General features: G+C 37.5%; 1 protein-coding gene and 1 long non-coding RNA gene across 4 annotated transcripts in view; both read right to left on the bottom strand.

Moving 5' to 3' along the window:
- Positions 1-423: 423 nt before the first annotated feature.
- On the bottom strand, positions 424-7,913 carry LOC131485966 (uncharacterized). Its single transcript, XR_009249114.1, has 2 exons — positions 5,848-7,913; positions 424-1,454 (listed from the first exon to the last, which is right to left on the bottom strand). It is a non-coding gene; the product is annotated as an uncharacterized LOC131485966 (long non-coding RNA).
- An 872-nt stretch (positions 7,914-8,785) lies between these two features.
- CDADC1 (cytidine and dCMP deaminase domain containing 1) overlaps positions 8,786-23,266 on the bottom strand; it is a 47,686-nt gene continuing 33,205 nt past the window's right edge. For 2 of the 3 annotated variants that reach the window (XM_058685792.1, XM_058685802.1), the window contains 5 exons: positions 22,430-22,479; positions 19,171-19,340; positions 16,426-16,615; positions 11,465-11,525; positions 8,786-9,745 (listed from right to left, as the gene is read on the bottom strand). In XM_058685792.1, the coding sequence (XP_058541775.1) occupies positions 9,672-9,745; positions 11,465-11,525; positions 16,426-16,615; positions 19,171-19,340; positions 22,430-22,479 (545 nt within the window). In that variant the 3' untranslated portion in view covers positions 8,786-9,671. Of the gene's footprint in view, positions 9,746-11,458; positions 11,526-15,505; positions 15,616-16,425; positions 16,616-19,170; positions 19,341-22,429; positions 22,480-23,266 lie in introns of those variants that run through there. The other variant, XR_009249042.1, reaches the window with a different exon arrangement.

Genomic DNA, 23,266 nt, shown 5'->3' with positions numbered 1-23,266 from the left:
AAACAGTGAATATTGATGCAACCAAAACAAAAGTGTAACAGTGCAGAGCATGGAGAGAGGAAGTATGTGGAGAGGGGAGTCAGGTGAAAGAAAGCTATTCCATTATGGAAACTCAAAAGACAATGGCTCAGGGGAGTACGGGTGGCTCAGTTGGTTAAGCATCAGACTTTGGCTCAGCTCATGATCTCACGAGTTCATGAGTTTGAGCCCCACATCTGGCTCTCTGCTGTCAGTGCAAATTTGGCTTCGGATCCTCTGTCTCCCTCTCTCTGCCCCTTCCCTGCTTTCTCTCTCTAAAAATAAACATCTTGATTCGAAGTAAGGTTTATAGAGCTATCTATCAATTCAAAGTAAGGTTTATAGAGCTATTTATCATTTAAAATATGTAGGTATAATTTTACCAAAAAATGACTAAATTGACAATGGAAGTCCTTGAATTTATTACTGTAACATACATGTTAAAATCAGCCAACATGGCAAACGTGAGCTTACATTAGAAATAAAACTGAAAATGGGGGGAAGGGAGGCACAACCCTGACACTTCTTGATTAGGCCCTTGCAACATCGTGAACTAGTATTTAAGAAATCATTTCATCTCCCAGACTCTCCTGTTTCCAGATTTATAGAAAGTGTGCTACAGTGGATGAAGTCTGAGTTCCTTTGAAATCTGTCTATTTAAATGCAGTTCAATGTACATGGTAAATATATTTATGGACCAACTTCTACATACTTTAATGTAGGGTATTCCATTTTAAATGGGCCTCATTTTCAACTGGTACTTACTAATGGGGTTTGTTTTACTTGGAGACAGGATTTTCAAAACTCAGCCTAAATGATAGAAAAGTTCTGTACTTTTTGTATTAAGTGGGTCCATTGGATTTTTAATGGTCAACAGTAATTGTATTAAAAATATCAATGAGTCTAGGGGCACCTGGCTGGCTCAGTAGGTAGAGCATGTGACTCTTGATCCCAGGGTCATGAGTTCAAGCCCCACAAGGAGTGTGGAGCCTACTTAAAAAAAAAAAAAAAAAAAGGAATAAAAAAATCAATAACTTTAAGATACATGACAAATGCTGATACAAGAAAAGACAGGCCTACCTGGTCAACCGATAAGAGAAAATTTGATCAGACCCAACAGTGTGCTCTATCCTTGCAAAATGAATCATAGCATGTATGATGACTCAGGCCATGGAACATGTATGTCACTTTCCTGTGCTGGGAGGCAAATATAATAGACTCAATTCTATGCTCTTAAGAGAAGGAAATCAGGCTGTCTCTGTATGACATCCAGCTATGACCAAACCTCATCCAAGTTAACTTTTGATTGATTGATGTATAGCCCAGCTAGGTGTTAACTCTAGATTTTCCATTACCTTTTGGAAACAGGTGGAAAAAATTATTGCAGGTTGAGGGTATTTACAAAATGGTCTGGCTGATTCACATGTATCAGTAATCTGAAAAACGAACAAACAGAACCAAGCAAAGCTACAGGTTATAACCTCCCCCCCCCGCCAAATTAAAATCAGAGATGTGAGATTTCAAACTGCTTTTGACTTACCCACCCTAAACCTAAGTTCTTTAAAAGATCTGAAAATGAATCAGTTCGATTTGTCGTCTTCAAATCTGGGGACCTAGCCATAGAAAAGGCCTTAGGTGTCATTATACTACATGAAATGGCCTTACATCCAATACAGTAAGGCATGTATCGTAAAATACACTTACACTCACTTGATGGTTTATGTCAGTGGCTTTCAGCTGCGGGTGACTTTGCCCCCTAAGGAACATTTTTGGCTGTCTTCTGGATGAGGAGTTGCTACTGACATCTAGTGGGTGGAGACAAGGGATGCAGCTAAATGTTCCACAATGCGGAGGACAACCCTCACAGCAGAGTCATCTGGCTCAAAATGCCAATCGTGCCAAGGTTTAGGGAACCTGATTTTCTACACTGATTTTCTGGTGTGATAAAAACTAAAGACAAAAATCTAGCAAAGCTAGTAAACTGCTCTAAAATCTCAATAAAAGGTTTTTTGGTACATCATATAGTTAGGATTGTGAAAAACTCACAGCTTTAAACTTGTGCTTGGAGGTAAAGATATACGGTCAACTCTGGAAAATAAACATTATGCATTCAGTCTGCTACTGGACAAATTTCTTAACTTCTCAAAATATAATTTTATTATTTTTGACAGCTAAAATTTAATTTCTTCTATTTTATTTTTTATTAAAAAATTTTTTTTTAACGTTTATTTATTTTTGAGACAGAGAGACACAGAGCATGAACAGGGGAGGGACAGAGAGAGAGGGAGACACAGAATCTGAAGCAGGCTCCAGGCTCTGAGCTATCAGCACAGAGCCCGACGCGGGGCTCGAACTCACGGACCGCGAGATCATGACCTGAGCCGAAGTCGGCCGCTTAACCGACTGAGCCACCCAGGCGCCCCAAATTTCTTCTATTTTAAAAAAGTGTCCAAAGCAAATTACACTGTCTCCATTTGGGATGGAGAGCGTTTAGCATGTAGGTGCTCAGGAGTTGAGTAAATGGTAGCATTACATCTACATGTTGGCCTGAAATAACAGATCCCTAGTTCCACACTCAGTAGGTTATAAATGTGGCCTGAGCTGTAACTCAGTCCCTTCTTGGGGTGACTGAGGTAGCCATCCATAACCCATTAGCACACTTCCTTCACTGTGTCAGCACAATGAGCCACAGCATAACTGGAAGACCAATCTGCTCAACTACAGAGAAGTTAGAAAACCCACAAAGGTTCTGGACCAAAAAGCCTCCTCTACTAACCAGAACAGAGTCACCCAGGTTAGAGCAGCTAGTTATCTTTTCCCAATAGGAAAGGTATCACAGGCTAAGGAGAATGAAGAAATTTGACAAAGGGTAACAGAGTAAATTAAATGGATTGGCTGTAAGTCTCTCTCAGAAGTGGGCATAATCAGAGCTGACTTGGTAATGGTCCTGAGAGGCTCTCTGGTTGGCCTCTGAAACAGTGCTGGCCTGGCAGTAAGCATGAATGTTCTTCCAGGAACCCAGTATGTGGGGCGCGTGGGTGGCTCAGCTGGTTAAGCAGCCGGCTTTGCTCAGGTCATGATCTCACAGTTTGTGGGTTTGAGCCCCGAGTCAGGCTCTGTGCTGACAGCTCAGAGCCTGGAGCCTGCTTCGGATTCTGCGTCTCCCTCTCTCTGTCCCTCCCCTGCTCGTGCTCTGTCTCTGTCTCTCAAAAATAAATAAACATTAAAAAAAAAAAACAACAAAAAACCAGCATGTGCCCTTGAAAGCAAATGTAAAAAAGATGTGTAAGGAAAGGAAAATTTTCCCTTCTTCCCTTCTAGATTCTTTGGCTGGCCTAAAAATGAAATTGATATAAGATAACTTATCAGGAGAAAAAAACAAATTTAATTCCATATATACACAAGCCATACAAATATGAGACTCAAAAGAAGTGACCAGGAAGGCAGCCTTTGTACCTTTTAAAAAACCCAGAAACAAGTATTTGTGAAGAATTGATGAAGGAATTTGGGCTTGGGGTAGCAAATTAATGAAGAAGTAATGAAGCTGTTTTTACAGGCTTCTCAATCCTGAATCCCGTCTCCAGTGATGAGAATGCTTTCACCCGCCAGGTGCCGAGAGGGTGCCCTTCACACAGGAGTTTATTTCCTGCTTCCAGGGGGACAAAGGAGTGTCCTTCTTACAATGGCTATTTCTTAAATAATTTTAATTCAACATAATCCATATGCCAAAGTGGCATATTTTTTGGAGTGGCATATTTTGCTTCCCTTCAGTCCCACCTTTGAAACTGCAAAAAGCTTCATAATCCAGAAGCTGAGTTGGTAGATTATTTTCCTGTTTCATGGAATTAATCTCTTAGTTTTAAAAACAGCTCAGTTCAGTTAAATGGTTGTATCTAATATTAGGAGGTTGTGATATAACTGGGCTCCCACAATTGGGTCTATAATGTGTGAGAAATCAACTATTTATTAAGGCATTTCTATGGAAACAAAAGAAAAACAAAGGTTAATGATTACAACAAATTATAAACCAGCTTCTAAGCCCAGGGGCAGCCAGTCAAGAAAATTTCTAGATGTCAGAATCAAAGCATCTTTTGCAGTTTGAATGTCTCTGACATCACCAGGTGTTCAAGTAAACTTTCTGAGAGGCACATAGAGCAGCAGGCATGATTGTTGAAACACGAGTTATTGTGGCCATTTCTCCGAAAGTTTATATCAAGTCATTCGCATTCAGTTTATAAGGCTTTGGGGGAAAGGTTAGTTTTGTTCTTAGTGATTCCAAGTCAAAACTGAGAGAAAATTGGAAAGGTTTATTTGCAGAGCTATAGCCAAATATTGGAGGAAACTAGAACTCAGGATCCAGTAACTTTAACAGGTGGAAAACAAAACCTCAAAGCTAATTAACAGCACTAGAATCTGATATTCATAAGGTTTCTTTTTTAAGTTTATTTATTTACTTTGAGAGAGACAAAGTGAGTGAGGGAGGGGCAGAGAGCAAGGGAGAGAGAGACTCTTAAGTAGGTTCTGCACTGCCAGCTCAGAGCCTGATGTAGGGCTTGAATTCACAAAACTGTGAGATCATGACCTGAGCCGAAATCAAGAGTGGGACACTTAACCAACTGAGCCACCCAGGCGCCCCTAGAATCTGATATTTATAAAGGTGTCCTACTGAAACATAAGTTTTCCATCTACCAAAAATAATCACAGAAAGACTAATTTGTTTGCAAATTAAATCTAGTTTCAATAAAGTTGGCCTATTTACACAAGTGTAGCAAGAAGAGTAACTGATCCTATAGGCTCTTCTAACTCTGCTTTGCTACAATTTTTGGTAAGGAATCTCAGATTGAACTCTTAAAAGCCTCTTGAGGCTAGGAAGCCAAGCCAAGAACTTGCTATCACACTTCACCTGCAATACCTACAAATCTGGGTTAATTCCTCTCTTCTCAAGGTCTCCCAAATATTCTGAGGTTCCTGAGCCTGCCAGGAAGTGACCTTCCACATTCACCTAGTAAGGCTGCTGGGAACCCTGTAAGCAAGGTACCAGGCCAACTTTTCCAAGGGGCTCTAGTGTTTATTGGCTCCCTAAAGTCAACCGTAGTTTCTTAAAGCTGTCTGGTCATATCTAAGTCTATGTAGATCTCTCAGATATGACATTCCAGTCAAAGCCTCAGTAACATAACCGATGTTTCCACTTAAGCTCATTTTAAGAACAGATTCTTATTGAGCTTACTCAAATAACTGTATTGCCATGAAAATAAGAATACTCACTAACAGTTGTTAAATTCTGGAGGTATGAGGTAGGGAGAAAAAGCAATTGTTTCAATTCTGCTTATAAAGGAATAATTTTTTTTTTTCTTTTTTTTCAACGTTTTTTTTTTTTTTTTTTTTTTTTTTTTATTTTTGGGACAGACAGAGACAGAGCATGAACGGGGGAGGGGCAGAGAGAGAGGGAGACACAGAATCGGAAACAGGCTCCAGGCTCCGAGCCATCAGCCCAGAGCCTGACGCGGGGCTCGAACTCACGGCCCGCAAGATCGTGACCTGGCTGAAGTCGGACGCTTAACCGACTGCGCCACCCAGGCGCCCCTATAAATGAATAATTTAACAAACTGCTATAAATCATAGATAAATTAAGAGAAAAGAGAAAAAGGTTTTTCTTAAATCTGGAAAAACCAAACATTTAAAAAAAAAACAGCAATGTTTCAAACCAAAAAGTCATAAAAAATTATGATCATCCTCCTCAGTTCACTCACTCCCATGTTCATTCAACCCCATGTAATTAATGTTTGTTCTGTGTGAATTCAGTTTTTCGGTAGTTCTGGAAATTCTTACCCAGTTCAGTTGGACGACCTTAAAGTTATCATAAACTTGTATTCCACAATACTTGTTAGAGTCCATTCATGAACCTCCTTGAAGATGAAGCACTTTTACAGGAAAACTTTTACAAAACATCAGAATAAAACAGTAACTGTCTGTAAAGGAGAAAGGACTTAAAAATGGCCATGGTTAAAGATCTGATAAAGTTCATTACAATGCAATTGGCAAGAAAATCTGATTATATCTGGGAATACAACATTTTAAGATAATAACTGGAATTACAGTGATAACATTATCCTGGGACATCTGATTTCTAGGAATTTCATATAATTTCTGCAACACTTAAAACAGATACCTATACAGATACAATGTAAAGAAAGCTTGATATTTCTTATTTAACAATACTTCCCATGTAATTTAGCAATATCACATAAACCAATTCATTTAGCACCTCCCTTTTATAAAGAGAAAAAACAAATCTTTTGAGATGTTCCAGGGACCCTCTGGAAAACTCCAACTCACTTTCCAGGTCAAAAAATTGTGTTTAAAAATCGATTTTGGAAAGTTTGCAAAAAATATCAAAAGGTTTGGACACTTGACTAAATAGGATCACAGATAATACTTAATTATATTTTTAACCAAAGTGACGAAAGATTTTAAAAGCAAATACAGGAGATTACATTGTTTTAAGTAAAATTCAGCTCTTAGCGTTAAGACTCAGTTAAGTAATCAAAGATCTGATAAAGACAACATGAAGCACAGGAAAGTATTTTAGTAAAACACAACATTTTTGCTTTTCAGGCAGATTACTCAAAAGGTAAAACAAAACAAAACAAAACATTCATAATATCTTATTAAGAGCAGACCAATAGTCCAAGAAAACTTTGCCCTTTCTGCAAATGAAAGAAAATTACATACGCAAACTATTAAAAAAGCAAGTGTATCATTTTTAAAAACCTTTATAACAATTCAATTTTTAGCCAATGTGACTACAAAACTAACTCCCTCCCTTCCTTCCTTCCATCCTCCCTCCCTCCCTCCCTTCCTTCTTTTCCTTCCTTTCTCTTTTTCTTTTCCTAAATGTCTATGTCCTTAGTTTGTCCTTTATTTTTCTCTTTTCATTCTGAAATAACCAGCTTTACTTTAGGACAAAATTTACTTTCTTTTCTCTTAACAAAAATACATCTCCATACCTCATACCTTTTCTTAGCTAAAAACACATCCTAGTTTCCTTGCAATACAGAGTTGTTTGTTATTATTTCTAGTAGTTTTAATTATATATATTATAAGCTTTCTATAGTTACATTCATAGGGTGGTTCTCAAACTCCAAGGTCATTAGGAGATCTGTGAAAACAGAGATTGCTAGGTCCCACACACAGTATCTGATTCAATAGGTCTCAGCGGACCCCAATAATTTGCATTTCTAACAAGTCCCCAGGTGATGCTAAAGCAGCTTGTCCAGGGAACCCCCTCTGAGAATCATTCTCTCATGCTTCTGTCTTCCACTAGACTGTACGCTTCTTGAGATGAGGGAGCATTTCTTACACATCTTATTTCCAGGATCTAGCCAGTGTCCTGTACTCATTCAATCAATCAACAAATACTTACTGAATGCCTATTATGTGCCAGGCACTACTGTAGGCACTGGATTCATCATTTAAAACATTTATATATTTATATACATAAATATATAAATTCATATATATATATATACACACACACACATATAAATTCATATATATATATATATATATATATATATATCCCTGCCCTCATAGAGCCTTCCTTCTGGTACTACATAGTAAATTAAATGTTGAAAACTGAGTTGTAAAGTTTATAAGGTTGTAAAGAAGGAAATATGCATTATCATGAATATTTTAATAGTGCTTGTAAATATCCATTTTCTACTTCCTAAGCCTAGTTTTTCCCATTTTATGTTTCTCCCTTCTGATATCCCCCTCAACATCTAACACATGCATCCATAAACCTGGCAGTATACCAGGCTTTGGCATCTTATAAAAATTTTGCTGATTGATTTATAAAATATTAAATGTGGATGACATATTAGTAAAAAAACAACAATTCTGGGGCGCCTGGGTGGCGCAGTCGGTTAAGCGGCCGACTTCAGCCAGGTCACGATCTCGCGGTCCGGTCCGTGAGTTCGAGCCCCGCGTCAGGCTCTGGGCTGATGGCTCGGAGCCTGGAGCCTGTTTCCGATTCTGTGTCTCCCTCTCTCTCTGCCCCTCCCCCGTTCATGCTCTGTCTCTCTCTGTCCCAAAAATAAATAAAAAACGTTGGAAAAAAAAAATTAAAAAAAAACAACAACAATTCTAACATGAATTTAAACATGTATAATTAATATATTGAAGCAACTGGGAGGATGTAAGCAAATCTCAGTATTTTCATATTGATAAATATTTTAAAATAGCTTCACTACTGGTTTTCAAATTCGCCTTAGTTATCTCTAAGGATATCTCTCCTCCCCTCTCTCAATATTTAAGGCATTTCTCAACTGGCTGGTATGATGACTTTGAACTCCCAGTACACCTAAGCGGGCTGCTGTTCAAATAGGGGCATCGGTCAACATTTGGATTCTCCTGTGTAGAGTTCTGAGCGACTCCGTTAGGAGGCCTCATGAGGCCAAGTGGTGTCGTGGAAGGGAAGGGGTTGATCGCAGGGGCAAACCTGATTATCTCTGCACAGCCAAGGCAGGTGTGCCTCATGATGTCACACCCAGGCCCGTGGGCCATGGGCTATGCACTCCCTCCCTAACTCTAGGAAAGTGCAAGACATGTACCTTCATCTTTGGACTAATTTCCTGAAAGTTTCTCAGCAAATAAAAGTTGAGAGGTTTCACAAAGAGCAATTTGGAATGCAACTGACCTGACTGGCCATAATTTTACTTTCAAGATTCCCAGTATTCTTAAGGTTTGCAAATAATTTTTTAAAACCTTCCACTGAAAGCCATGAGACACTCTATTAATTGTATGGAGCGAAAAATGGGCAGCATTGGTGAATGGAATTCAAAAAATGCTAGTTTCAATATTCCAGACTATTTCTTCACTGTTAACATCATAACCAAAGTTGGCAGTGTGAATGACTTCAAGAACCAGTGCTGCCTCAGAATAGTATTTTCTTCCTACTGCTATCCCAAATCAGTGATATAACACCCTAGTCCAACAAATCATTGTGATTTCTACATATTGGAAGAGTTTTAAAAGAAAATTAAGAATGTTGTCAGGAATATACTTTTATAATGGGGATCATGTATATCAACTTCATTTTTATGATCCTAATTACGATTTAATTAGGATTCAATCCTAATTAAATTCTGATTATTAAAAAGCTTTAGGTATAATAAATGTGAACTTTTGGTGAGCCATACACCGACTTAAAAATGGCCAGGTCATCATTTACTTCCCTGGAGCAGTTTACTAATTATCACCTTCATAATCTGAAGGAATTAATATTTTTTAAAAGGTGTAGAATTCTCTGCTGAGATGTGACCCTAGTGAACCAGCCCCTCTAAAAAAATTGGCTAATGTAAAGCTAAGACAAGGAGAAATTAACCTCAACAGGTGATTAAATTGATCTCATTAAATTATTGCTACCTCATTTAATGTAATAAAAGACCACACCGCTATATTTTGGAAAACAGACAAATCTAAAATAAAAATATTGTCATTAACATCATTCATATGGTGATAATAAAGTAGCTTCCTTAAATTTTTTTCCAGTTATTCATAAAATCCATCCTTATTTTCTGAGTTAACAAGGCTAGAGTTTTAAAAGTGCAATAAAAGTTCTTGAGGCTTCACTGCAGTCTAGACAGGACTTCTTAGCGGTTCCCGAGACACAGCTTTTTGCTTTGGTGCTGATCTTCACCGGGAGGTATGGGTCTCAACACACCGTCTGGCGTTCAAGAATAACTCAATGTCAGGAAAGTTTCACTTCAAATACGTGGGTATTTGTTAAAGTCATATAGGTTATAAGATCAAAATAATGCCTAAATTCAAAAGGAACACTCATTTTTATTTTACCTTAAAATTCTCAACTGTTGAAGAACAGACTCCAGAAAACTCACTCTGGTAGTACAGTATCTGCCCTACTGACGAGCGGGTTCACTCAACTCTGAAATCTGTACTTTAAAAGGGCAAACATATGATATACAAATTCTACCTCAATAATGCTGTTACAAAATTTAAAAAGAGACAGGAATATTATTTGTTGCTATCAAGCACTTGTTCAAAAATATATATAAAACATGAAGTTGCAGTTCAGTGAACAGTCACAAAGTAAACCAACATGTGACCCTAACCCAGGTCAATAAATAAAACATTGCCAACAAAGCAGAAGCCTTGCTCTTGTCCCTCCCTATCGCAACCTCGCCTTTCAATCTCAGGACTGCTAACCGCAGCATGTTTTCCTTTCCTTGGTGGTCTAGGAATAATAAATCCTAGATACAAGCCCTTTATTGATGATTAAGTGGCAAATATCTCCTATTCTATGGCTTGCCTTTGTACTCTTTCAATGACATCGTTTGATGAACAGATGTTCTTAATTTTAACACAGATAAATTAATTCATCTTTTGTATGGTTAGTGCCAATTGTGTCCTTTCCCTAACAACAGGGAATTATTAATTGACCCCCTCAAACACTGTTATTGAATACACATTCTTTAATCAGATCCACATGTATTTTTCTTTGCATTTTTTTCTCTTTTTTTCCTGGTTAATTTTTTTAGAAGATGGAGTGGATAGGTCTTTTTTTTCCAGATTGCAAAAAAAAAAATACACTACTTGAATAAGTAAAGCTAATTCAGAACACAGAAAATCAAGATATTTGCACGGAAATTATAGAATAGGAATTCTTTTCACAAAGACCTTTATATTTCCTAACTTTTCAGGGTAATCAAATCATTGTTATTATCAAAAAATTTTTACTTATTATAATTAACTTCCATTTACCTAGAATCCAAACAGATAACATAGCTAATATTTAAAGAGAATACTGTATAGCAATAACTCATATTCAAAATTATGTGGCTAAGGAATTATAAGATCTCCCAAAGATGACATTACATTAAAAATACCTGTGTTAATATGCAAATAATAAAGCTTTGAAGACTAGTAAGTAATTCATTTATGGTAGCTGAGATGACTTTAGTTAGATTATTCAAATAACCAGAGCATTTCCTTTGTCTGACCAATCTCTGCAAATGTGCCTTTACTCTAATAAAAAAGTATATATCCTCTAATTTGGCCTTAGAGCCATCTGTATTAATTATACACATTTGTCCTAACTGTCCAGCAAGCTTTTGTTTGGTATAGAAGAGCATTGTTGTTTACTCTTTCATATAAATTTAATTTATATATTCAATTTGTGCATGATTATTTGTATTAAACTGCAGATTCTATGGGACTGATTATAAACCAGCACTTTCCATTGAATCTAGCATATAGTAGATACACAAATGTTTGTAAAACAACTTGAATGGCAAAAATCTAACTTGCAAAAAGAAAATGGTCTATCTACAACCACAATTTCAAACACCTGATCATTAAAACTCACTATGTATCCTTTCTTCTTAGTAACAAAGTTAAGCTTAATAAGAGACTTTTAAATACTTACTCTCTCTGCTTTCAGGCTCATTTTGTTCACCCACACAAGTTCTTGATGGATTCAGCTGCCACTGTAAAAGGGTACAAACCTTTTATTTATATGTTTAAGAAGGATTTAATAAACAGCATTTCAGTACCCTGTTGTCAATATCAAAACATTTTTTTTAAATGTAAGGAAAAAAAAAAGCATGTTCATACCAACCAGTCCCTATAATGACCCTAAATGACCCTGAATGATATGACTTCTGGGATCAGAATCAATATTCTTAGGGAAGGAAGGAATTTTTTTTTAATATGGAATTTATTGTCCAATTGGTTTCCATACAACACCCAGTGCTCATCCCAACAGGTGCCCTCCTCAATGCCCATCACCCACTTTCCCCTCCCTCCCACCCCCCATCAACCCTCAGTTTATTCTCAGTTTTTAAGAGTCTATTATGCTTTGGCTCCCTCCTTCTCTAACTTTTTTTTTCCCTCCCTCTCCCCCATGGTCTTCTGTTAAGTTTCTCAGGATCCACATAAGAGTGAAAACATACGGCATCTGTCTTTCTCTGTATGACTTATTTCACTTAGCATAACACTCTCCAGTTCATCCACGCTGCTACAAAAGGCCATATTTCATTCTTTCTCATTGCCAAGTAGTATTCCGTTGTGTATATAAACCGCAATTTCTTTTTTTTTTTTCTAATTTTTTTTTTTTAACGTTTATTTATTTTTGAGACAGAGAGAGACAGAGCATGAATGGGGGAGGGTCAGAGAGAGAGGGAGACACAGAATCTGAAACAGGCTCCAGGCTCTGAGCTGTCTGCACAGAGCCCGACGCAGGGCTCGAACTCACAGACCGCGAGATCATGACCTGAGCCGAGGTCGGACGCTCAACCGACTGAGCCACCCAGGTGCCCCTAAACCACAATTTCTTTAACCATTCGTCAGTTGATGGACATTTAGGCTCTTTCCATAATTTAGCTATTGTTGAGAATGCTGCTATAAACATTGGGGTGCAAGAGCCCCTATGCATCAGCACTCCTGTATCCCTTGGGTAAATTCCTGGCAGTGCTATTGCTGGGTCATAGGGTAGATATATTTTTAATGTTTTGAGGAACCTCCACACTGTTTTCCAGAGTGGCTACACCAGTTTGCATTCCCAGGAAGGAAGGAACTTTAAAGATCCTTTACTTTCATTTTAAAGGTAAAGAAGCAGAAGACCAGAGAAGTGCAGTGACTTGTCCACTAAGGGCAGCAACAGAATTCGCATCTGAGTTTGCCCAACACTGTAGAGTTTCCACCACACCACATTCCATCTCCAGGTCCTATGGCATCTTATAACAGCCAGAGAAGGCTTAGATATAAAGAGAGAAAGTACGACCAAGATAATCTTGCCTGTTAGTATGGTTATATCACACCATATACCATATCTCCTCTGATTACAGTTTTCCATCTCAACCATTCAAAAAGAAATAGGGAAGCCTGATTGTTCTCAGATAGTACCGAGAAGCGTGGGGCAGCTGAGAAGAAAAACTGAGTGTAATCAGTACGTCATGGCACAGCCCTTCCCTTCTCACTTGGCTAGAAATCCCCATCATCAGAATTACTAATGACTTGACCAAAAAGGCCTATTAGGGCACTATGTCTAGAAAGGCACAATTCAATGTGCCTTCTGTAAGCATCAATGAGTTCATCAAACTATCATGATCCTTGAGGGGGAATGAGATACAAGACAAACATTTTTCCATGGGTAAAAAAGTCTTTGGAAAGGGAGGATATCTAGAACTGGTTGGTTGCCTATAGAAATGGGATGGTTGGGATTAGCACCAGGAAAAAGAGGACTGACATGGGGTGGAAAATTACATATGAAAAAAAAAAAAAAAAGGCATGTTTCAAAACATGTCAAACTACTAAAATCTATTAATTTTGGAAAAGTAAAAACTAATAACACTGAATCTATATTTAAGGATAATCATAAAAAGACTATTTCTAACTTTAAGAAACTTAGGAGCCATTTAGGTGCCTCACAACAGGAGGATGGTTAAATAAGTTATATCTGTAAGTTAGAATATTGTATAACTATTAAACATTATTTTTGAAGAATTCTCAGTGACACAGAAAATACAGCAACATGTTAACAGTAGTATCTATGAGCTGTAAGAAAATATCTGTTCTTCTTTACATCCTTGGTCCTCTAAAATGAGCATATATTACTTTCAAAATAAATAAATTTAAAATAAGTAATATGACCTAATAGAGAAAAATGTACATGTATTAAATAGAAAGAAAACAAAAGCTTTCTGAATAAGGACATGGGTCTACACTGGTAAAATCTATTCTTGAAAATACTGTTGCTCAGCCCTAGCCTAGTTTGCAACAATCCCACAAAACAGAATCACTCATCTCAAGGTATATGGTAACACCTCAAGGAGAAAAGCAAATTTTCCAAACAAAATTAATTTCAATTTGCTTTAATCTTAAAAAAAATCAATTTTTTGGACATGCCTATACTACTGTTGACAATCTAAAAATAAGTATAACCATTATTGACATTCAAATTTAGAATGAATACTAGTTCATGTTAGTCTCTGGTATTTATAAAAAAACAAAACAAAACAAAAAAAACCTAGGCATTTAGCTAACCAGGGAGTTTAAGTCATTTACATAATATTGCAAACCAGGCCAGATGAGGGAAAGGAGGAGAAGGAGGAAAAGGAGGAGAGAGTTAACCTTCACCAGAAGGAGCACAGAGAAGAATAGTGTGCACCTGAGTGGGGTACTCCTGTGGGTCTTGGCCCATCTCTGCCGAGGGGCCTCACATCCTCTGTCTTCCTGCCTCCCTCTGCTTCTCTCACCCTATATCTTACATTCTTCTGACCTCTTCATTGTCTTTACAGTGAGAAAGCTACTCAAATCCGCCAGTAAGCAAAATATTTCAGAATTCACTTAATCTGTCTGTCACAGTCCCGAAGAGCTAGGTCATTTAATCTTTATGGAGAGAATGTGAAACAACTATTTCCTTCTACTCCTCAGGAGGAATGAAGAGACAGAAAACAAAAACACAAAACCAGAGATTTCTCTTTGACTAGCTGGATGTAAGTTTTTGTTTGCTTTTACAAAAGAGGCATCTTGCTCATCTCCCCTTTCTTTCAGGGCCCTCCTTTTTTTAAAAAATCATGAACTTTAAGTAAAACTGGAAATAAAAAAACAAAAATAAATGACAAAAATAAAAAGGGTAAATAGTTATGATACTTCATACACACAAAACCTAGGCAATATGCTGTTATAATTCCAAAATTTTTAATATAAATATATAAGTATATGTATACACATATATAGACAGTTTATTATTATTATTTTTTAATGTTTTACTTATTTATTTTGAAAGAGAGAGAGCAGGAAAGGGGCAGAGAGGGAAGAAGAGAGAGAATCCCAAGCAGGCTTCACACTGCAAGCACAGAGTCTGATGCAGGGCTCGATTCCACGAACCATGAGATCATGACCTGAACCGAAACCAAGAGTCAGAGGCTTAAGCGACTGAGCCAGCCAGGTGCCCTAATAGACACTTTAAAACATATCTTTTTGGTGCCTTATATGTTCCAGGCACTCTGGACTCAAACAGGAATGTAAATTTGAAATTTATAAATAGTTATATGCCTTTTATATCTACCGCAAATTCTTGTATATAAGTGTTACATTAAATGCCAGAGTTATCATTAAAAATCAACATATGATTCTGGAGAGGGGATCTTTTTGCTATACAGAACACTGGGACAACTGGTAAACTTTGGCTAGAATCTGTGGATGAAATTATCAATGATAATTTCCCAAGTTTTGTGGCTGTATCATGGTTTTGTAGGAGAATCTACCATTTGAGGAAATATGTAATAAACTATTTGAGAGTGATCTGGCTATCATTTTTTTTTTTTAGTTTTTTGTTTTTTTTTTTTTTTTTTTTGGGAGAGCATGAGCAGAGAAGGTGCAGAGAGAGGGGGACAGAGGATCCGAAGTGGGCTCTGCGCTGACAGTCTGACAGCAGAGAGCCCAATGTGGGGCTCGAACTCACCAACTGCAAGATCATGACCTGAGCCAAAGCTGGACGCTCCACCGACTGAGCCACCCAGGCGCCCCAAGAGTGATCTGGCCACCATGTCAACAAGTTACTCTCAAACGTTTCTGAAAAAAAAAAGTTCTTTGTAGTGGTTTTGTAACTTTTCTGTATGTTTGAGATTGTTTCTAAAAAGTTTTTTAGGGGCGCCTGGCGCTGGGTGGCCCAGTCAGTTGAGTGTCGGACTTCAGGTCAAGTCATGATCTCATGGTTTGTGAGTTTGAGCTCCACATTGGGCCCTCTGCTGTCGGCACAGAGCCTGCTTTGAATCTTCTGTCCCCCTCTCTCTCTGCACCTTCCCCTGCTTGCTCTCTCTCTCTCTCTCTCAAAAATAAATAAACCAGAAAAAAAAAGTTTTTTAAAAGACTAAATAGTAAAATAAAGTTCTATGTTTTCCATGAAGTATCTCAGTACTTTTTCTGAAACATCAAATATTAAATCCCTTCTATCTTTTCTAATTTTTCCCATGAGAAATGTGTCGTGAGTGCACGTGTGTGTGTGTGGGGGGGGGGGGGTCCCTGTCTTTTGGGTAATCCTAAACTATTTTCATCTCTATTTACCACTCCAAACCAGAAGGGTGAGGAAGAGGCGGGTGAGGGATTTTCTTTTGTTAGCCACCAGGTGGCACTAAAGGGTCCACCAATTCAGGATCTGTAAGGTCAATAATGTGCAACTTGTTAAGGACATGTCGATTCATAAAACAGAGATCCTAAGCTGAAAATCTGTAATTAGATGAGTAGTTGCACACAAAAATAAACTCAGTGACAATAGTTTGTTGAAAGTCTTTAAAAGCATTGGAATCACTAACTAAAAATATTCAGCAGGGTAGGTAACAATACAATAGAAAGTATACTTGAAAAAAATGTGTATCTACTTACTGTGAATTTGCTAACACCCTCAAGTTCCCCAAATCTCATGTAAGAGATGTCTGCTTTCTTTTTTCCAACATCTACATCTCCTGCATAGATTTGTTTTATGCCTGCACCTTTAATTAAAGGTACACACTCATCACATGGGCACTTTGTGACAAAGATCATACTTCTTTCTTCTGGTTTTATTTCTTGACACCTACAAAAAATTTATAAGTATTAGGAAGGTAGCTTCCACAATGATAGTTATATTTTAGAGAAATCTTTAAATACTAAAACTGAGCTGCTTTTAAAACAAATTTACAGCATTATAAACAACAATAAACTTTATTCTTGCCAAATTAGTGAACATACAAAATATATAAACTCATAAAATGTTAATATACAATCTGAACATGACAATTATTATAATTAAAATTCATTTATTATTCTAAGCAATTGGTAAGATGTTCAGTATTAGATTACAAATAAAAACAGAAAAAGACACTGAAAGAGAGAGGGAGGAAGGGAGGGAGAGCAAGAACAATGGATAAGTAAGAACTTTGTAATACCAGAATGAGGGGCTCGAAACTCTCCTCTTTGAGAGTTTACTATGAGAGATTAGACATTAGCTCATCATGGTAGCCAAAGGATCTAACCCTTATCTAGTATCGACTGGTTATTTAATAAATGCTTATTAAATTGATAAATTAATATTAAAATTCTGCTTTGAGTTATAGTTCCTTTATTCCCTCTCTGAGAAAGGATACTTTATTTTAACAAGCGTTTGGCTTTGACAGATTCATACCTCCGCATAAAGTAAGCAAGTAAACCCGTAATGAAGAGCACAAGGAAAAGAACAGAGCAACTGTTTGCTGAGGGAGTTTAGGACCAAGAAATGCGCTCATCTGAAGCTACAGGGATTACATTTCCTGGTTCTGTGGTTTCCGCTGCTCTCAGTCAGCTGTCCTACACAACCATCCGCCCTCCATATTCACCTCCCCAGTTCAGACTCATTCTGTTTGCCTAGACTAGGGCAACAGAATTTTATGCATCTGGTCTATTTAAATAATATACCTGCAACCTAAGTGATTGGTAGGGTGGCTCTGTCAACGCCCTTCCAACTCCCCGCTTTTAAATTCAAAGTCCTCCCTTGTCCAGCCCCAACCTACTCCCACATGCTCCACAGTCCATCCCAACTGGAACACTCATGTTCCCAAACACACAAGCATTTTCCTACTTCTAGACCATTGCTATGCCTGAAGCAAGGATGGCTTCCCTTCAGGTAAGCCTCTTCAATTGCCACAATCCTACCCGACGTTCAGAACCCAGCTCAAATGCCAGCTCCTCCTTAAAGCTTTCCCCTTTCACTTCCCCTCCATCTGTAGCAGTCCATGAATTTCCACAGGACTTTGTGTTGGCATTTCCCAGAGAACCGATCACCTTGGCTCAAAAGCACTTTTCTATCCTCCTGCCACATTATAAGCTCCTCAAAGACCAAAGCCATGTCTCGCTCAGTTTTGAACCCCCTAAGATCACTCCCTCAGTGGTAATGACTGAGAAATGTTTGTGGAAATGATCTAAATGAACACCAGAAGGAGGTGATGCCAGTTATAATCTCTCACTGAAACTATGTTAAAGCAATTTGGTTCATGATAAAATCTATATATTCCTAAGTATATGCGTTCTAGGTTTAGAAAACAAAGGACATCTTACAACTGAGAAAGTGGAAGACCCTAAGGACAAACACCAAGCAGTTTTATATTGGAGAGAGAAGGAAGATAAAAAAAAAAAAACAAAAAAAAAAAACAAAAAAAAAAACAGGCTCGCTCAGCAAATTTGTTTTTTTTTTTTTAAATATATGAAATTTATTGTCAAATTGGTTTCCATACAACACCCAGTGCTCATCCCAAAAGGTGCCCTCCTCAATACCATCACCCACCCTCCCCTCCCTCCCACCCCCCATCAACCCTCAGTTTGTTCTCAGTTTTTAAGAGTCTCTTATGCTTTGGCTCTCTCCCACTCTAACCTCTTTTTTTTTTTTTTTTTCCTTCCCCTCCCCCATGGGTTTCTGTTAAGTTTCTCAGGATCCACATAAGAGTGAAAACATATGGTATCTGTCTTTCTCTGTATGGCTTATTTCACTTAGCATCACACTTTCCAGTTCCATCCACGTTGCTACAAAGGGCCATATTTCATTCTTTCTCACTGCCACGTAGTACTCCATTGTGTACATAAACCACAATTTCTTTATCCATTCATCATTTGATGGACATTTGGGCTCTTTCCATAATTTGGCTATTGTTGAGAGTGCTGCTATAAACATTGGGGTACAAGTGCCCCTATGCCTCAGTACTCCTGTATCCCTTGGGTAAATTCCTAGCAGTGCTACTGCTGGGTCATAGGGTAGGTCTATTTTTAACTTTTTCAGGAACCTCCACACTGTTTTCCAGAGCGGCTGCACCAGTTTGCATTCCCACCAACAGTGCAAGAGGGTTCCCGTTTCTCCATATCCTCTCCAGCATCTACAGTCTCCTGATTTGTTCATTTTGGCCACTCTGACTCACTCAGCAAATTTGAAGGTGTGGAGGATCTCTGGCAATGGCCTCAGGTCAGACAGCCCAGACCAAGTATACCCGAAATTATACTTCTGAGAAGAATATTTCTTAGAATTAAAAAAAGACAAGAAAAAGAAAGAAATTATAGCTAAAAGAAACTAATTTCAACTAACCCTTGCTACATTTTAAAGAAAAGACATGCAAACAAATTTCATACCTAAATGTCAAGGCATTCTGTTCCGCATGTACGATGTATCTGAATTTCCTTATTTCTCTGTCTTTCTGTTTATCATCCATGTGTGGGAAATCAGCATACTCGGACCCAACAGGAAAAGCATTATAACCGCATCCTATGAAGTACATGGCACCGGTTCCATCCCAACTCCTCTGTGAGAGCAAGCAAACCAACAAAGCTGAGCTGTCAACATAGAAGGGCATCTGGCAGTGTATTTAAAGCCTGGCATCACACTTTATATAACCAATTCCATTTTCTGTCACCAAAAAAAAAAACAACCAAAAACAAAAACAAAAAAAAACCATACGATCCTACACCCTCCTGCTGCAACATGGTTTTATCAAAGCTAAATTTTAAGAAGTCTGATCATTTCTAACGTATAATCTCAAGGCAGTCCTTGGTGTTAGCTATTAAACACCAGCTTGTTTAATTCACAAACTGTTTGACTCGATTCAGACATCTTTCCCCAAATAAATTATAAGATCCTGGAAAACAGAAACCATGCTTTATGCCTCTTTTTTATGCCTTAAAGTACACCTATTAGAGTGCTCCACACATAACAGGCACTCCATAAGTAATTGTTAATTTTGTATATGCTCTGTGCTGTTCTACTGGTTAGCAAACCAGAAATGCTGAAAATATTTTGAACAATTTCAACTATTAGACTAAAAATATGCTGTAGTGATATTGCTGGAAAATAAAAATGCACTTTCCTTTAACTTCATATTTATTGTGTATTTATTTATATTGTGTATATATATTATAAAATAATATATATACAAAATAATACATATTTAATGAATCTTTTTACTTAAGTGGCTTTTTTAATTTCTCATGGTCAATGGCATATTAGGCATAACATGAATGCTTTATCAGTTACTAGAGTGAAATATTTTATACAGCATAAGTGTTTATAATAATTTAGAATATACTATAAACCACTAAATTTCAATATATTATAACTACTCATGTGATAATACCAACATACTCATTACTATAGCAGCTTGATAAAAATCATTGTTATGATGAGCCAATAAACGCAAATAAAATGTTATCTCAATAATAAGAAGAAATTATTCTTGAGCATTTACTAAATGTCAAACATCATGCCAAGTTTTTCGTGTATTATTTCATTTAATCAATCCTCACAACAATCTGGGCAGTAGTACTATTACTTTTCCCATTTTACAGATAAGGAAACTGAGGCCCAGAGAGATTAAACTTGTCTGGGGTTATAAATGCTAGTGACATAGCCAGAATTCAAGCCCAGGTTGCTGGACCCCAAACCCATGTCTTTCCACCTTACCAGGCTACCTACCATAGATAACTTGACTGGAAACTTAAATTGTCTACAAAGCACTTGAGAACCACATGTTAAGCCAAAAGGCTGCTGGGCATTCATATCAACACAAATGAGAGTTCCAGCCATAGGCCAGGCACTGTGCTGGGAATACAGCGGCAAGCAAGACAGGGTCTTCCTGCCCTCAAAAACTGGAGATAAGAACCTGTGCACATAATTTCAACTGTGATGAGCATCATAAATTAGGTGCACAGAATGCTATGGGAGTTTGTGGCAGAGGAACCTATTCTATTAGGTGGTTAACAGGTAGGGCGAGTTAGGTAGAGTCAAGACATCTTTTGAAGGTGGAATTTATAGCACTTGGTGATTGATTATGTATGTGTAGTAACAGGGAATGGTAATGGTGACCACTGATGAAGGATTAGGTTGGCAGGGAAGATACTGGATTATTGGCTAGGTTGAACGTGAGGGCCTTATGATACATCCAGGGAAATAGTCAAATTAGTTGCCATGAAGTCTACTGAAGAAGAATCTAGGCTCCCTACTCACCTCTCAGCTAGCCTTATAGTTACTAAGTATCTCTTGATCCCACGCCTTTCCAACCCAACCCCACAACTCTGAGGCCTCATCATCTCCTTTTTCTTAACTCCCTATTTGCTGTCCAGCCCCACTTCATTCTTCTTATAATGTAAATCTGATCAAATTATTTTCCCACTTAAAATATTCTTGGATTGCACTGTCCAATACAGTGGCCATTAGCCACATGTGGTTAGTCTGAATTCAGAAGCACTAGAAGTGTAAAATACACACAGGACTGTGAAGACTTAATACTCTCCCCAGATGCAGAATATTTTATTAATAGCTTTTATGCCAATTACAGGTTGAAATAATATCTGGAAATATGATTAAATAAAATATATTACTGGGGGGCCTGGGTGGCCCAGTCGGTTAAGTGTCCGACTTCGGCTTAGGTCATAATCTCACAGTCTGTGGGTTCGAGCCCCGCGTCGGGCTCTGTGCTGACAGCTCAGCTCAGAGCCTGGAGCCTGCTTCTAATTCTGTGTCTCCCTCTCTCTCTGCCCCTCCCCTGCTCATGCTCTGTCTCTCTCTGTCTCAAAAATAAATAAAACATTAAATATATATATATATATATTCTTAAAATTAATTCACCTGTTTCTTTTTTTCTTTTTTTTTTTTTTTAATGTGGCTCCTCGAAAATTTAAAATTATGTGTAACTTGCTTTTTATTTCTACTGGTTAGCACTAGAGTATCCCACTGTAGAAAGGATGAACTCTCTGCATGGTATGCAAAGTGCTTCGTGGTCCGGTCTAATTTTTTGCTACACTAATATACAGATAGTGTGCACATACTCCACTATGCACACTACAGCACACACTACACACCAAATCACTTGAATTTTCTCAAATTCTGTCTCGTACCCTCTACCTTTGCCTCTTATTTTCCCAGTCACGCTAATTTGCTCTGCCTGATGCCTTCCTACGCATTATTCAAGACTAATAAATAGCACCCTACCTCCTCCAAGAATATTTTACTCATTTCTCCAAGCAGTGTAGAGATTTCTGCTCCCTGCACTCCCAGTGTCATGTTATAATTACAGTTATATACCAGCCCGTTTTTCGTTCCCCCGTCTCCATTAATAGACTATTTAAGGCCACCAAGGGCAGGAAACGTGGTCCTTACCTCCCCACTGTTCATTGTGGCACAGCGCCTACCCTGTGGAAAATGTTTAATAAATGTTTGCTAAATCAATTAATCTACCTAGACAATTGTTGGGGGAATGATCAAATATTTATCGATTTAACAAATGCACCAAAATGAAATATTAACCCCAATGGATCAATAAAATATAACGCACTTAAGATTGAACTAGGTTTAAACAAAATCAAGGTTAAATGTTTAAAGAACTATTTTCATACTTACAGATTTTCCTTCTGCCCAAATGACTGCTCCAACTCCAGTTTTATGATCCTCTGAAAGATAAATGTCATTTAACACAGCAAAAATCAATGATTTGTTAGTTTCAGAAATACAAGTTTCTAAAAACAGTACATAGTATTGAAACATAATTCACCATGTAGCAGCAATCCTTGATATCTTCACTAACTATAGAAATAAATACCTTTTTATTACTAAATAAATTTGTGTAGTAAAAGTTTACCACTAAAGTAAATACTTTCAGGCATGGAATATGGGAACCAGGTACTAAATAACCATACAGTGTCATTACCAACCCAATCACACAGGATCTATATGCTGAGCTCATTACAATGGCAGTGCCCACAGTCAGATCACCGCAAAGCTGTAACCAGAACTGGGGGTAATTTTATAGATTCTCCACCAACAAATCAGTCTCTAAAAGACTATTTCTAACAGATGATGAAATTGACTTAAAAAGAAGTTTCTGAACTAATGAATTTAATGTAACAATAATTCACAACAATCAAATCTGTCTTCTAGCATTTTTTACACTCTAATCATGGAAAATACATTTTATGAAAATATTGTTGCTAAGAAATAAAGCTCAAACTTATAATACAAACAAAAGCAAGTTTTTATGGGCTTTCATATCTATATGAAAGTCCTTTTCCTGACTTTCAGAGTTTATCTCAATGGGAAAAGAATGCCAACTTAGTGAATGATGCTCATTTCTAAATCAAGTGGCAGAAGTTATAAACATAAGGTTACAATTTCCCTGCAGAACCAAAACCTCTACAACAAATAAAGCTGTAGTTTTTTAAACCATGAATCTGAAACAGA

The sequence above is a fragment of the Neofelis nebulosa genome, chromosome 1 (genome assembly GCF_028018385.1).
Source record: "Neofelis nebulosa isolate mNeoNeb1 chromosome 1, mNeoNeb1.pri, whole genome shotgun sequence".
Taxonomy (NCBI): domain Eukaryota; kingdom Metazoa; phylum Chordata; class Mammalia; order Carnivora; family Felidae; genus Neofelis; species Neofelis nebulosa.
This window is presented reverse-complemented; position numbering and strand designations above follow the sequence as displayed.